The 15,229-nt window shown below is 37.1% G+C and overlaps 1 protein-coding gene across 11 annotated transcripts in view; it reads left to right on the forward strand.

Moving 5' to 3' along the window:
• Positions 1-15,229, forward strand: part of Ipo11 (importin 11) — a 159,543-nt gene that overhangs the window by 27,215 nt on the left and 117,099 nt on the right. For all 11 annotated transcript variants that reach the window (XM_075976109.1, XM_075976114.1, XM_075976117.1 and 8 more), the window contains 6 exons: positions 2,835-2,967; positions 4,784-4,842; positions 7,160-7,208; positions 9,054-9,124; positions 10,379-10,571; positions 11,255-11,407. In XM_075976109.1, the coding sequence (XP_075832224.1) occupies positions 2,835-2,967; positions 4,784-4,842; positions 7,160-7,208; positions 9,054-9,124; positions 10,379-10,571; positions 11,255-11,407 (658 nt within the window). The remainder of the gene's footprint in view (positions 1-2,834; positions 2,968-4,783; positions 4,843-7,159; positions 7,209-9,053; positions 9,125-10,378; positions 10,572-11,254; positions 11,408-15,229) is intronic.

Consider the following 15,229-nt stretch of genomic DNA (forward strand, 5'->3'; position numbering starts at 1 on the left):
AATATTAAAGAAAACATTTTTATACTGTTCATTTATTTTTTTTTTTTGGTTTTTTCGAGACAGGGTTTCTCTGTGGCTTTGGAGCCTGTCCTGGAACTAGCTCTGTAGACCAGGCTGGTCTCGAACTCACAGAGATCCGCCTGCCTCTGCCTCCCTAGTGCTGGGATTAAAGGCGTGCGCCACCATCGCCCGGCATGTTCATTTATTTTTTATTCAAAGTTGTATATTGCCTCCATTCAGAAATAGTTGATGTATGTCAAACATATTACTTACATAATATTACATAATTATTATTATGCATGTGTGTGTGATGTGTGCAGACATGATTGTGCCACAGTGTTCATATAGAGATCAGAGGACAACATTGTGGTGTTGTTTTTTCTCTTCTTTCACTTTATGTGGGTTCTGGGGATCCAGCTTCCTGGGCCTTCTCACAAACCCTCTTTTGTTTTTTGAGACAGGGTGTCAGGTACCCAGGCTTCCCTCAGACTTACTGTGTAGCTAAGATTGGACTTGAACTCCTGATCTTCATACCTCCTTCTTTCAAGTTAACTGTTTTATTTGATTATCTGAATTACCAAATTTTCTTACATACGTATTTGGAGTCAGATTTTAAATGTAATGGATTTTGTGGAACAAGCAAAATTTATTTTAATGAATTTGATTCAACCATGAGGAAAATGTTCCTTTTATTCTAATCTTTTGATGAGGATATCTTATTTAGACTTTAGGGATTGAATGGAGAGGCTCTTATATATAGTGTAATTTGCACTCTGTGCGCAGATGGTATATTTTGGCAAAATAATTTTCTCCTGTGTCTTAGTTAAAGTTTCTGTTACTATGAAAAGATGTCACAACCATAGCAACTCTTAATAAAGGAAACCACGTAATTGGGACTGGCTTACAGGTTCAGAGGTCAGGAAATAAGGGTGCTGAAGAAGGGGCTGAGGGTTATACATATCGATTGGTAGGCATCAAGGAAGAGAGATAAACACTGGCCCTGGCTTGATCATTTGAAACCTTGAAGCCCACACCCCAAGTGACACTCTTCCTCCTACAAAGTCTCAACTCCTAAATGTGCCACTCCCTAGTAACTAAGCATTTTCAAATCTATGAGCCTAGGGGAGCCATTTCTATTGTTTTATCCCCCCCTTTGGTTTTTCGAGACAGGGTTTTTTTGTAACTTTGGAGCCTGTCTTGGAACTCACACTTTAGACCAGACAGGCCTCAAACTCACAGAGATCTATCTGCCTCTGCCTCTGCCTCTGCCTCCTAAGTGCTGGGATTAAATGTGTGCACCACCACTGCCTGTTTTTATTTTTTTTGGTTTTTGTTTTTTTATTTTTTTCAAGACAGGATTTCTCCATGTAGTCCCGAGCCATTCCTATTTAAATCTTCACATCCTGGTACCAGAAGTTAATGCTTAAAAATTATAATAATTAAGATCATTTTGTTCATTTGTTGTCATTACTTAAAACACTTAATATAAATCTGGCATGATTTTGAAATATACTGGTTCGTTCAGGGTGTCCGATTTTTCCTTAATGTTTGCCTTCTTTAGCAAATGCCAGTTTCTATGTTGTTGACTGTCTTCTCAAGCTTAATCTTTTATTAGTTTATTTATTAATGACACGGTCTCAGTGTGTAGCTCAGCTTGGCTTCAAATGTGAGATTCTCTTTCCTTAGTTTCATGAGTCCTGAAGTTACAAGTGTGCACCAATTTGCCTAGTTTAATCTTGTTTTAAATTAGGCTTCTTTTGCTTGTTTTTTTGTGATGGGGTCTCAGTGTGTATGACAGGCTCGCCTGTGATTCTCCTACAGCCTCCTGATTTTATAGGTTAATGCCAACCTACCAGGCTAGATTTTAATCTTATTTTACTTTGAGGCACTTATCACCATCAATTTTTCATTTCCTAGTGAATTTAGCATATGGTGGTATTGGAAAGTATTGAGAAAAAGATCCTGTGGCTATCTGAACTTGTTCCAAATTACATTTGTACATTACTTGTTTTACAAGGCTATCTCAGGCTGACCTTACCTTCTTGGCAGTCCTCTTGCGTCAACCTTCCAAGGGTCGGGATTTTAGTCATGTGTCACTGCTGTATCTGTACACTGTGTACATGGGAAACGTTGACGATACTGCTGGTTTGTGCTTCAGAGTGTCACACTGGCAGGTGGAGACTTACTGTATACTCAGTAAAGGAATCTGGTGTATGCTTCCGTCCTTCCCCTTCTTTTTTATGCCAAGGACAGGCATCAGGATCTGAAGCATGCCAGACAAGTGCTATATAAATGAGCCATTTCCCAGCCCATTGATCAGTTTTTAAACATTGGTACTGGTCAGGAACATAGTCTGAAAGTCATGTGGTTTGTATGTCTTTAGCTTTAAATACTTAAACACCGTGGAAAGAACTGCAGGAGGAACACAGAAGGTCAGACTAACTATCATTTATCATCGTGTATCAACATGTGTGACTTACTGAGTGATGGTCCATAAATGGTTGGAAATCTGAGCTTTCAATCCATTAGCGAGTGCAAAAAAGTAAGCCAAAAATAATCACCAGTTTGTAAATATAGATATTATTAGGGTAAACATTGTTTTAAGAGACTAATTTTTTAGGTTTGTGTCTCTGTGTGTGTGTTTAAAGCAGTAGTCTGTGAACACTAATCATTATATTGTAGTTAAAATCTTTGAAGCATCACCATAAATACTTTTTAACTATTTCAAGTCTCACTGAATATGTGCTTTTTGTTGTAAGACCATATGTAATTGCTTGTATTTGTAATTTATTATTAAAACAAGTGATGTGCAAATTTGATGCTTTTTCTTGCAGTTAGCTTCTGGAATTTATAACTTTGCCTGTTCTCTGTGGAACCATCATACAGACACATTCCTGCAGCAGATTTCTTCTGGCAGTGAAACTGCAGTTCTGAGTTCACTAGAGCGAACACTACTGTCCTTAAAAGGTACTGTTAAACCAGATGTGCTTCGGCACAGTTGCCACGTAGTTGCTCGGACAGATTTCTTTCTCTGTTGTCCTTAGGAAAAATGGGTTGATTTCTCTGTAAGATAAGAACTAGGGAGCTTTTTTTCTTTTCTAAGAAACTTATCAAAATACCAAGTCATTTCAAATGTATGAATTGTATGTTGCTTTGGTCTCAGTTCTCTGAATATGTTTTTTTTTTTTTTATGTGCTTCTATTTTCCCTTACATTTCTTAGTCTGGTCCCTACTTTTACCATTGTCCTTACAGTTTTAGTTCTAACTCGCTTGGTTGAATGGTGTCTCTCAAGTCTCTTTTCCTTAAACTTGACCTTTGACATTTTTGTGCCTCAGGCTTGCCTGGACTATAGGAGATGGCAGTAGGGAAGCTGTTTTTGGCTGTGCTTTCCTTACTGTGTGTGTGAGCATTCTTGTAGCATCATTTCCGTCTTGCCTTCCATGGACCAAGTTCCCTGTGTTCTTACTAGAGCCCGTGCTTCCTGTACCTCTGACCCACCCTTTCTCCTCCCCAAACCAGTCTGGTGGCTAGCACTTTGGTTCTTTGTTCTATTTGTTTTTCCTCATAGAACTTGTTTTTCTCTTCCTGAAATGAGCCCTGTTTTGCATTTTTAAAACAGTTTTGTTTATAAGATCTTTAAACATACTCAGCCCTTTACCTTGGGATCTCACTGTGCACTCTTGGCACTGTCTAGGGCATCCTTTACATGAACTGACTAGACAGTGTCTGCACAACTCCTAAGATGAGTTCTCTGAACACATGTGTGAATGGTTTTAAAGTACTGTCCACATTTTAAGAAATTGGACTGTAGACAATCATATGCCTAGCTTAATTTGTTTGTTTGTTTTCCCAACACAGGCTGATCTGGAACTCAGTATATAGGTAACCTAGGCTGGTCTTGAACTCAGAGCTCTATCTTCCTCTGCGTCTTGAGTTCTGGGATTAAAGATTTACAACACTACTACTACACCCAGCCTAAATTTAATTTTAACATATGGTCTTTGGGCTCATGAACACTATCTAATAGATAATTATATAGTAATATAGATAGCAATTCTTATTTAATAAAGTGACTTTAATTTTGACTTAGGCTGGGATGAGGCTCAACATTAGTGTCTTCCCTTGGTATTCAAGAGGCTCTGTGCTCTTCCCTATTCTTCCAGATTGTCTCATGCTATCATCCTGTTGTGGAGTGGTGCTGTTTTACATAAATTGCACTGTTGAATCCTTTAGTAACTATGAAATCAGATGTAGTAACCACATTTTCCCTGAGGAGAGTGGATATAGAAAAATTGCCTTAAGTAATAGAGTACTGAAAAAGGGACTTAAACCTGTCTCAGATTCAAAATCCATTACCTTAATTGCCCCTGTGCATAAGGATTTTAGTTACCATAAGATGTAATATTCACAATTAAGCACTCTGTTCCAGATATGAGAACTATTTAGTTTTATATTGGTTTTAGGAGATATACTTTATTTTCATATAAGCTAAAGTTGAAGTTTTTAGTTGTATCTTAAAATTTCTAAGAATAAATTACCCTTAATGTCAAAATCTTACTACAGTTATATATCTAGTATAGCGACATGTGAGAACAACCACTGTTCATGTTGTTCAGAAGAACCAGATTTTGTACTCACTCAGATGATTACCTATCTGGATCTGCTAAGTGGGAAGTGTCTTTGAGTTGGTTGAGTTTGTTATTCAGATTCATTATAATTATGATTGTAGTAGAATAAAATATGAAGAAATACAGTTCAAATGAAACTTTCTTTGCTTTTCAGTGCTACGTAAGTTAACTGTGAATGGATTTGTGGAACCTCATAAGAATTTGGAGGTGATGGTAAGAAACAGAAAGGATTTATGACAAGTGACCTTGGTAAAGTGTTTGGTGTTTTTTCTGACTGTCTTTTTATCTGGTATTGATTTGGAATAGTTTTTAATTAAGTGGTTATCTAGGTCTTTCTTGTGTTTTTTTTTTATCATTCTCTCTATGTTATAGTGAATTTTATAGTTGTCTGCTTTCACCATATCAAAGTGGCTGTTACATAAAGGAAGGGAAATGGCCTAGGATAGTTTTTCAACTTGTAGGATACACTGACAGCGTTAATTTGAATTTAAGTCGAAGTGAATCCCTAAGATTTTTAATGCTGTTTTAACATTATTAGGTGAATTCTAAATTGTCAATTAAGTCTTCGATATTTTTCTATATTTAAAAATGAAATATTTTTCCTTCTTAATAGTGATACATGATCTTTACACGAAGTTTGATGAATAAATACATGAGCCTTAGATATAGTTAGTTATAACATGTTTGCCTTCTCATAATGTGAGGCCTATGTTAGACTCCTACCTAGCACTGCAAAATAAAATCAACATTCTTTTGCTATGATCAAGCACTCATAAAAGAAAGCATTTAATTGTGTTTATGGTTTCAGAAGGTTACAGCAAAGGCATGTTGATAGGAGATCAAACACCATGACCATAGCCATGGAGAAGGCATTTGATTGGGCTTTTGGTTTTAGAAGGTTAGAGTCCATGGTGTAGCAAAGCTTTTTTAACAGGAGCAGCTGAGAGTTCACATCTAAATCTGCAAGCAGGAGGCAGAGAGGACACTGGTAATGGCATAAGTCTTTTGAAATTTGAAATCTGTTCGCCAGTGACACACCTCTTCTAACAAGAGCACACCTCTTCCCACACAGTTCCACTAACTGGGGACCAAGTATTTAAACATATAATCCATGGGGGCTATTTTCATTCAAAACACTACAACCTACAAACTAAGGGTGTGTGTAAACAGTGTGTGTGTGTAAACAACCTTATACTAGCCCATATAGGTTGTTATCTTAGTTACAGTTCTATTGCTGTGAAGAGACAACATGATCAAGGCAGCTTATTAAAAAAAAAGCATTAATTTGGGGGCTTACTTACAGTGTCTGAGGGGTAGTCCATGATTATTGCAGCAGGGAACATGGAGGCAGGCAGGCATGGCGCAGAAGCAACAGTAGCTGAGAACTTACATCCTGAATTGTAGGCAACAGTTGACTGGGCCTGTATAAAATGAAGGTTTTTCTCCTGCCTGCCGGTTCCCGAATAACCACTCTGAGGCTTAATATTAATAACAAACGGTTTGGCCTATTAGCTCAAGCTTATTATATATTATTATAAACTTATAATTATTATAAACTTTATAATTATTATAAACTCTTACAACTAAAATTAACCCATTTCTATTATTCTGTATTTTACCACGAGGCTCTTGTTACCTCACATCTTGTTTCCCCGGCAACTGCTGGCATCTCCCTGACTCTCTCTTCTTCTTCCCTATATCTTTGCTTGGATTTCTCATCTGGTTCTGTTCTTCCTGGCAAATTGGTCAAATCAGATTCTTTAACCATATTGACGCATATAGAAGGACATCCCATGTCAGGCATGGCATGGGCTTTTGAAACCTCCAAAGCCCACCCTGTAGTGATGCAGCTCTTCCATCAAGGCCACATTTCCTAATCCTTACCGTACACTCCACTAACTGGAAACCAAACATTCAGTGAGACGGTTGCGACCATTTTTATTCAGCCTGCTACAGTTGTACTATATATTCACTGTTGATATATATCTTTTTTTCTTCTGTGCACAAGCTTATAGCTCTGTAATTTCTTCTTAAATACATGATGAGGTTAGTCCAGTTTACATGTTCTGTGGGGATATTTTGGGGTTGAATGAAGTTGAGGGAAGTAGTACATTTAGTTAGGGCCTCCTAAAAGATACTGAAGAGTCTTCCTGTTGGTTTGCATTTGATGATGCATTGTTGCTGAGCATGATACACACCTGTAATATCATTTTCTTGGCATGTTCTGACAGGAAGACTGCAAGTTTGAGGACAGATTGGATAACTTAAGCAAGACCATATCTCAAAATAAAAAGGGGTGGGAATATACCTTAGTGATACAGACTTGCCTAGCATGTGTAGGCCTTGAGGTTGTTGTGTTCATGACCCTTTTCCTTCAGTCTGTAGCCTATTGGGCTTCTAGGCATATTTGACCAACTCTAGCTCTTTCAGATACTTGTATAAAAATTATGTTTAGAATCCTTGACAAAAAGTATAAGGTTATGTTTACAACAGAATACATTGAGACATCTTAAAATGTATTCTTTTCTAGGGTTTTTTACATGGAATATTTGAACGTCTCAAACAGTTTCTGGAGTGCAGTAAGTCCTTCCATTGCATGTTGACTTTAGAACTGATATTCAGTGCTGTTTATTATTCATTAACAGCTGAGATTAATGAGGGTTAATATAGATTAGTGAATTATTCCTAACGCATCAGCAGCTTCTACTCTGTACATGCAAATCTGTAGATAGCGATTTGTCTCAGTGTCGCATTTGGGCCATCTGAGTGAGGTCTCGGGAGTAGAACAGATCCTGTATGTGGCTAGAATGAGTGAGGTCTCGGTAGTAGAACAGATCCTGTATGTGGCTAGAATGTGTGAGGTCTCGGGAGTAGAACAGATCCTGTATGTGGCTAGAATGAGTGAGGTCTCGGGAGTAGAACAGATCCTGTATGTGGCTAGAATGAGTGAGGTCTCGGGAGTAGAACAGATCCTGTATGTGGCTAGAATGAGTGAGGTCTCGGGAGTAGAACAGATCCTGTATGTGGCTAGAATGAGTGAGGTCTCGGGAGTAGAACAGATCCTGTATGTGGCTAGAATGAGTGAGGTCTCGGGAGTAGAACAGATCCTGTATGTGGCTAGAATGAGTGTCTTAGAAGTTGGTAACTAACTATTGAGGCTGAATCAGAAGCTTAGTTTTGCCTCCATATACTTGTCCCAAGACTAGAGGAAACCCTTTCCTAAAATTCTGTGTTGTCTGTGTGCTCCTTCCTTTAACTAATACTGCTGCCCTAGGCATGGCAATTTTGTTTAAGAAGTAATATGTATAGGATATGCCCAGTCCTGTTTAGATTATCTCTTTTAGTATAGTTTATATTTCACTGATATAAATGTCCTTCCTTAAATGATACTTTATGCAATCTTTTGTAATCCAAAGCTCATAAAGAAAGTTTAGCATTTATGTTTGTGTTGTACTGGTGACTTGTTATCCTGTCTTTTCCATATATGTGATTGTGAACACCTTTGCTTGGGATGCATTTGTACTCGTGTGTGTGTGTGTACAGTGAGTGTGAGTGTGCGTGTACAGTGAGTGTGTGTGTGTACAGTGAGTGTGTGTGTGTACAGTGAGTGTGTGTGTGTACAGTGAGTGTGTGTGTATATGTGTGTACAGTGTGTGTGTGTACAGTGAGTGTGTGAGTGAGTGTGTGTGTGTACAGTGAGTGTGTGTGTGTACAGTGAGAGTGTGTGTGTACAGTGTGTGTGTACAGTGAGTGTGTGTGTGTACAGTGAGTGTGTTTAGATACTTGCTATCTGACTCTTAATCTCATTTGTAGGGGTTGTTGATTATTTTATACCTGTCATTTTTAATATAGCAAACACTTTATTGAACCTGTTGCCAGGCATTTTGTATTGTGTAGTTAAATTAAAACAAAACAAAACCCAGGTCCCTTTGCCCTGGTCATCACCAAGACGGTACCAAAGTTAGCTGAATGAGGTGTATGTCAAAGCGGATTATAGAGAGTGATGAGAGAGCAAAGGAACGGAGGAACTGATAGTATCCAGAATGTGCAAATTAGGAGGAAGAGTTTTCAGAATAAAAGTATGACAAAATAATAATAATGAATACGTTATTCTTTAGGTGCTTTGTGTTTGAAAAATGCTTCAAATACAACTGATTTAGTCCTTAAAAATGTGATTTGTAAAAAAAATGTGATTTGTAATTTGTTGCTAAAATTATCATTTTTTAAAAAAATGTGTTCACTTTATATTTTAGAATTAATTTTGTTTATTGTAACATTGATGGTTACTCTGTTTATTAGGTACAAATCTTGTTACTGCTTTTTTAATCATGAATTTCTTATGTGAAATATCTCTTTTTTGTTAAAGTTTTAATGCTTTTTGTAATTTTACAGACTATTAAAAACTTGAATTATATTCTTAATAGGTAGAAATATAGGTACAGATAATGTATGTCGAGATAGGCTGGAAAAGACCATCATTCTTTTCACTAAAGTGGTAAGTGTTCTTTTTTGTTGTATATGTTTTTTTTCAAGTAAAACACACCTCATATTAGAAAGGAAAATATATTTGTATAATTTTTACTTTAATGGAAGAAAACATGTTTTAAGTCTTTGGAAAACTGAAATCACCTTTGTTATCTTTAAACTTTAAGAACATGTATAGTAATTAAATTTGCCTGTAAAATGTCATAATGTGTAAGTTAACTGGATGTAAAAGAATCAATTCTAGTTGGTTATGTAGTGGTTGATGGATTGCCTAGTATGCACTAAGTCTTCCGTTTTGTTAGCACTACTGGGAAAATAAAATCAACTATAATGACTATAAACTTGAGTTTTCTAAAGTTCATTATTCTTAGGTCTAGTAGAGATCTAAGGGGAAAAAAAGAAAAAGCAGTTCAGCCAGAAGTAGATCAGATGCAGCTGGTAACTATAATATCACAGGGTATATTCAGAATGAATATCAGAGTATTTTCACAATTACCACATCTTTTGAATGGAATTTATGGTTGTACTGCCCAATGGCTGATAAAATCACTTTTATATAATATTTTATGAAAATTGGGGCTTAGAGAATTGGAAGAAATAAAAAGAACTGTGTTTTATCACTTAGGAAGGCCTGATTGGAGACTGCACACAAAATGGGTACTTGAAGATGGTCAGAATATCTGTTTTTTTCTTTTATCGATGCTTTATTGTGAGGGTTAGATTTGAATGTCAGTATCTTCATTTCTTACATTCTAGGTAGTATCAATCAAAATCAAATCAATTTAACCTTTAAAAACCCAATATAAAGCTGATGTGTGTGTTTGTTTACTTGATTTCTTTTCTATTTATTTATATAGTTTGAGACAGACTCTTCTCTGTGTAGCTCTGGCAGTCTTAGAACTCAAATATGGTTCATAAAGAAGGCAGTCTTATTTTTAATGTCTTCTTACTATTGTTGTTTTAAAAAGCCTGTAATATATACCTAACGTTTTTTATATCGCATTTACTCATTGTTACAAAGTTAATAGTATCTTTTTGTTCTCTGCATTAGAAATTCTAGAAAGTTCTTTATGAGGGTAAAGCTTGGAAAAAAAAATCTATGATTTGTGATATATTCCAAGAAGGGTCATAGTGTATGTGAATCTGTTATGCCCGGAGTTCCCATGAAGGTTAAAACTAGTTAAATAGTTATTAGAAAATCGGAGTAATATATTCTATAAAGATTTTGTACAAAATACCATTCAAGCTTTTCTTTTCTTTATAGCTCTTGGACTTCTTGGATCAGCACCCCATTTCATTTACTCCCCTAATTCAGAGGTCACTGGAATTTTCTGTAAGCTATGTTTTTACTGAAGTTGGTGAAGGTGTTACGTTTGAGCGATTCATTGTCCAGTGCATGAATCTTATTAAGATGATTGTCAAAAATTATGCTTATAAGCCATCCAAAAATTTTGAAGGTAATACTCCACTGATTTTTTTTTTAGAAAAATTTTAATCCAAGTGTGATGTAATTACTATCTTAATACAGTTTTTGTGAAATTCATTTTAATATGAAAATTCTATTGTTATGAGAAACACTTTACAATTTAATTTGTGAATATTGGCTTTTAAAGTCAAATTGTTTATATTTCCTGACCTGTTTTGTAACACAGTAGATGATTTGAAACTTATACAGTTTAGGAATTATTCCACAATAGCCTTTGCAGCTCCTTATTACTATTTGTTCTTATTCTTTATAGAATAAAACTTTTCTCTGACTTCTTACAAAGTTGAGTTGTTTGTAGACAAGGCTGAATTATATGCTGTGTTATCTGGAATGCTTTTGGTATAGGTGTGAAGGTGAATAAGGAAGTCTTGTAGCAAGGTAGGAAGAATGGAAGAGATGGATTGGGAGGGAGATCATTTTCTATGTTGGGACAACATAGCAATTGTGTATAAATTATAGTAGTTAGGATGCAGCTGGACTGATGGACTGATAACAAATAACGGGAAGAGTACCTTAAAAATAGGTTCATACTGTTCACGAAGAGATTCATACTCAAGTATATCTTTTCTTCTGAAAGTACATTTTTTATCTTACTTAAAAGATCCGGCTTAGAGAGAATGACTAATCTATTAACTGGAAATTTTATTTTTCTAGATAGCAGCCCTGAAACAATTGAAGCCCATAAGATTAAGATGGCATTCTTCACATATCCCACCTTGACAGAGATATGTCGAAGATTAGTCTCTCATTATTTTTTATTAACTGAAGAAGAACTGACAATGTGGGAGGAAGATCCAGAAGGCTTTAGTAAGAATTAACTTTTCAGTTTTCATATGACTTATCTCTCTCTTTCATAAATAAGTATGTGTTTGAATGATAGGGGAAAAACATTGCATTTTAATATAGCACTTCTGATTTTGGCTCCCTTTCCTGTCCTGTCGTGTCCTGTCTTTTCCTTTCCTTTTCTTTCCTCCCCTCCCCTCCTCTCCTCTCCTCCCTTGCTTTTGTTAAGGATCTTTCTCTGTAGCTCTGACAGATTGTCCTGAAACTCACCATATAGACCAGGCTGGCCTTGAACCAAGCGCTGGGATTAAAGGCGCGTACCAGTACACCTTTGCCTTTTTAAAATGAAATTTGGAGCTCCAGTGGCGCAGTTGCTTAATGTGTGTATGCTGCTACACAATTAACTTACCCTCTCTTACCCTTTCAGGCAAAGTGAGAAGTAGAACATAAGTTTCTTACTCAGATGCATAACACAGTTTTGTTCTGGAAAGAGATGTGTAACATTTTTAGCTGTCCTTACCTGGACATGGTGGTACACATATTTAGTCCCAGCACTCCAGTGGCAGAGGCAGGCAGGCAGATCTCAGAGTTTGAGGCCAGACTGGTTTACAGAGCAAGTTCCAGGACAGCTAAAGCTACAAAAAGAAACCAAGGAGAAGAAAGAAAAGAAAAAGAAAATAACTTGTGTTATGTAGTTTAGAATGAAAACATAGAATTAACTACTAATCTTTTATAGGTTAGTTTCCATTTTGTGACTCCATATTGATCCTATACTGGAACTAGCTCTTGTAGACCAGGCTGGCCTCGAACTCACAGAGATCCGCCTGCCTCTGCCTCCCAAGTGCTGGGATTAAAGTTGTACACCACCACCTGGCTTGTATATTAATTTTTATAGGACAGGAAAAGTGTATCTTCTACCCCAAGCTTGTTTTTTTTTTAATTTTTTAATTTAAAATTACATTTCACTTATTAGTGAGTAGATGCACATACCTGCACAATTTTTTTTCCTCTATTCTTTAGGCCACAGGGAAGAAACTTTGGTTGTCAAGCTTGGCAGTCAGCACTGTTACCCTGTGAACCATCTTTCATGCACCTGGGAATATTTTTAAAAAATATTTATTTATTTATTAATTATGTATACAATGTTCTGTCTGTGTTATGCCTGCAGACCAGAAGAGGGTTGTGAGCCACCATGTGGTTGCTGGGAATTGAACTCAGGACCTTTGGAAGAGCTAGCAATGCTTTTAACTGCTGAGCCCTCTCTCCAACCCCACCTGGGAATTTTTTTTTAATTGTTAAAAATGCTCTTTTCTTTCATCTTTATATTCCTTAACAGTTGTGAGTTTCAGTAGTTGATAGATGAATAGCAAAGGTCTGCCAAGGTTGTTATAGAAAAGAGAAGAATCCTGTGTCTATGAAGCGTCTTTGTTGGGCTGCATAGATGCTTGAGTACAGTGTTTACCTCGGGGAGTTTGAGGATCAGAACTTGAATCCCTAGAACCCTTGTCAAAGCCACATGGCATAGTGGTGCCCCTCTCATCCCAGGGTGCAGGATGTGGGGACAAAGAATTACTGAGAAAATGTATTAACTAGATTTGCCTAAGTGGAGAGTCTGGGCCCAGTGAGAGACCTGTGCCACTGTAGCAGGTGGACAGTCATTAAAGAAAACACCACTTATATGCACTTATGCACCCCTACTCAATTGGACACACATATAGCACTCACATTCACATGTGTGAATACACGTATAGAATACCTCTGTGTGAAGCCCTTTGGCTGCACCAGGACATAGGCGATTTTACCCTCTTTCTGTAACTTTGACTAGATGCCCAAAGTTGTACATGTTTCTTCAATATTTTAAGATGGCTTTAAACTTTTGGGAACACTTATCCTCTCTGCTTTTATTCAGAAATTATTTTAAGCTATTTGTAAAGTGGATTATTTCATCACACAGTGTGTCCTTTTTTTCTAACTAGAATCTTATTTTTTCCTTTTTTTAAATTTGTTTTTTTTTAAAACAATCTTTTCTCATTTTGCATATCAATCCCAGTTCCCACTCACTCCCTTCCTTCTGCTCCTTCCAACTTCCCGCTCTCCTTCCAGTCCTCAGAGGGGGTAACACTTCCCATGGGGAGTCAACACAGTTTGGCATATCACTTTGAGGTAGACCAAGGCCTTCCTCCTTATATCTAGTCTGTGCAAGGTATCCCTCTAAGAGAATGTGCTCCAAAAAGCCAGTTCAAGCACTAGGGATAAAGCCTGCTCCTACTGCCAGTGGTCCTACAGACTGCCCAAGCATCATAACTGTATCCATATTCAGAGGGCCTAGTTTGGTCCTATGCAGGTTGCCCCACTGTGAGTCCAGAGTCAGTGAGCTTCCATTAGCTCAGGTTAGCTGTTTCTATGGGTATCCCCATCATGGTCTTGACCCCTTTGCTCATATTGCTCCTCCATCTCTTCAACTTGGCTCCATGAGCTCAGCCCAGGCTTTTCTGTGAATCTCTACATCTGCTTCCATCAGATGCTTGATGAAGGTTCTGTGATGACAGTTACGTGGGAAGGCCAGTTCAGAGACCTCTCCACTATTGCTTAGGGTCTTAGCTGGGGTCTTCCTTGTGGATTCCTGGGAATTTCTCTAGTGCCAGGTTTCTCGCTAACCCTCTAATGACTTTCTCAATCAAGACAGCCCCTTCCTTGCTCTCCCTCTCTGTTCTTCCCCCATCTCAGCCATCCTGTTCCCTCGTGTCCCCTCTCCCCCGAACGCCATGCTCCCGATTTTCTCAGATCTTGTGTTTCCCCTTCACAGGGGGATCCATGCATGTCTCTTTTACGAGCCTCCTTATTACCTAGCTTCTCTGGTCTGGGGTCATGTACTATAGGCTGATTATCCTTTTCTTTTTTGAGTTCTTGTATCATTTGGGTATCAGGTAACTGTAGCCTTATAAAAAGAGTTTGGCATTGTCCTTCCATTTCTATTGTGTGAAGCAATTTGAGGAGTATAGGTATTAGCTCTTTTTTGAAGTTCTGGTAGAATTTTTGCACTGAAACCATCTGTTCCCAGAATTTTTTTTGATTGGGGGACTTTTGATGACTGCTTTTATTTCCTTAGGAGTTATAGGTCTATTTAAATTGTTTACTTAGTCTTGATTTAATTTTGGTATGTTGAACCTATCCAGAAAAGTGTCTTTTTTTTTTTTTAAATATTTTCCAATTTTGTGGAGTACAGGTTTTTGAAGTATGGCCAAATGATTCTCTGGATTTCCTCAGTGTCTGTTGTTCTTCCCCCCTTTTCATTTCTGATTTTATTAATTTGGATGTTCTCTCTCTGTCTTTTGTTTAGTTTGGATAAGGGTTTGTCTATCTTGTTCATTTTTTTCAAAAAACCAGCTCTTTGTTTTATTGATTCTTTGTATTGTTTTCTTTCTTTCTATTTTATTGATTTTAGTCCTCAATTTGATTATTTCCTCTTATCTATTCCTCCAACTCTGCTTCTTTTTGTTCTAGAGCTTTTAAGTGTGCTGTTGAGTAGCTAGAGTGAGATTTCTCCAGGTTCTTTATGTAGGCATTTCATGCTATGAACTTTCCTATTAGCTCTGCTTTCTTAGTATCCCATAGGTTTGGTTATATTGTGCCTTCATTTTCGTTGAATTCTAGGAAGTCTTTAATTTCTCTTTTTTTCTTCCTTGCCACCAGGGGTGATTCACTTGAACATTGTTTAGTTTCCATGAGTTTGTAGTCTTTCTGCAGTTAGTGTGGTTGTTGAATTCTAACTTTATCTTTTTTATTATTATTATTAGTTATGTATATGACATTCTGCTTGCATGTGTCCCTGAAGGCCAGAAGAGG

This window comes from Microtus pennsylvanicus, chromosome 6 (assembly GCF_037038515.1).
Source record: "Microtus pennsylvanicus isolate mMicPen1 chromosome 6, mMicPen1.hap1, whole genome shotgun sequence".
Lineage (NCBI taxonomy): Eukaryota > Metazoa > Chordata > Mammalia > Rodentia > Cricetidae > Microtus > Microtus pennsylvanicus.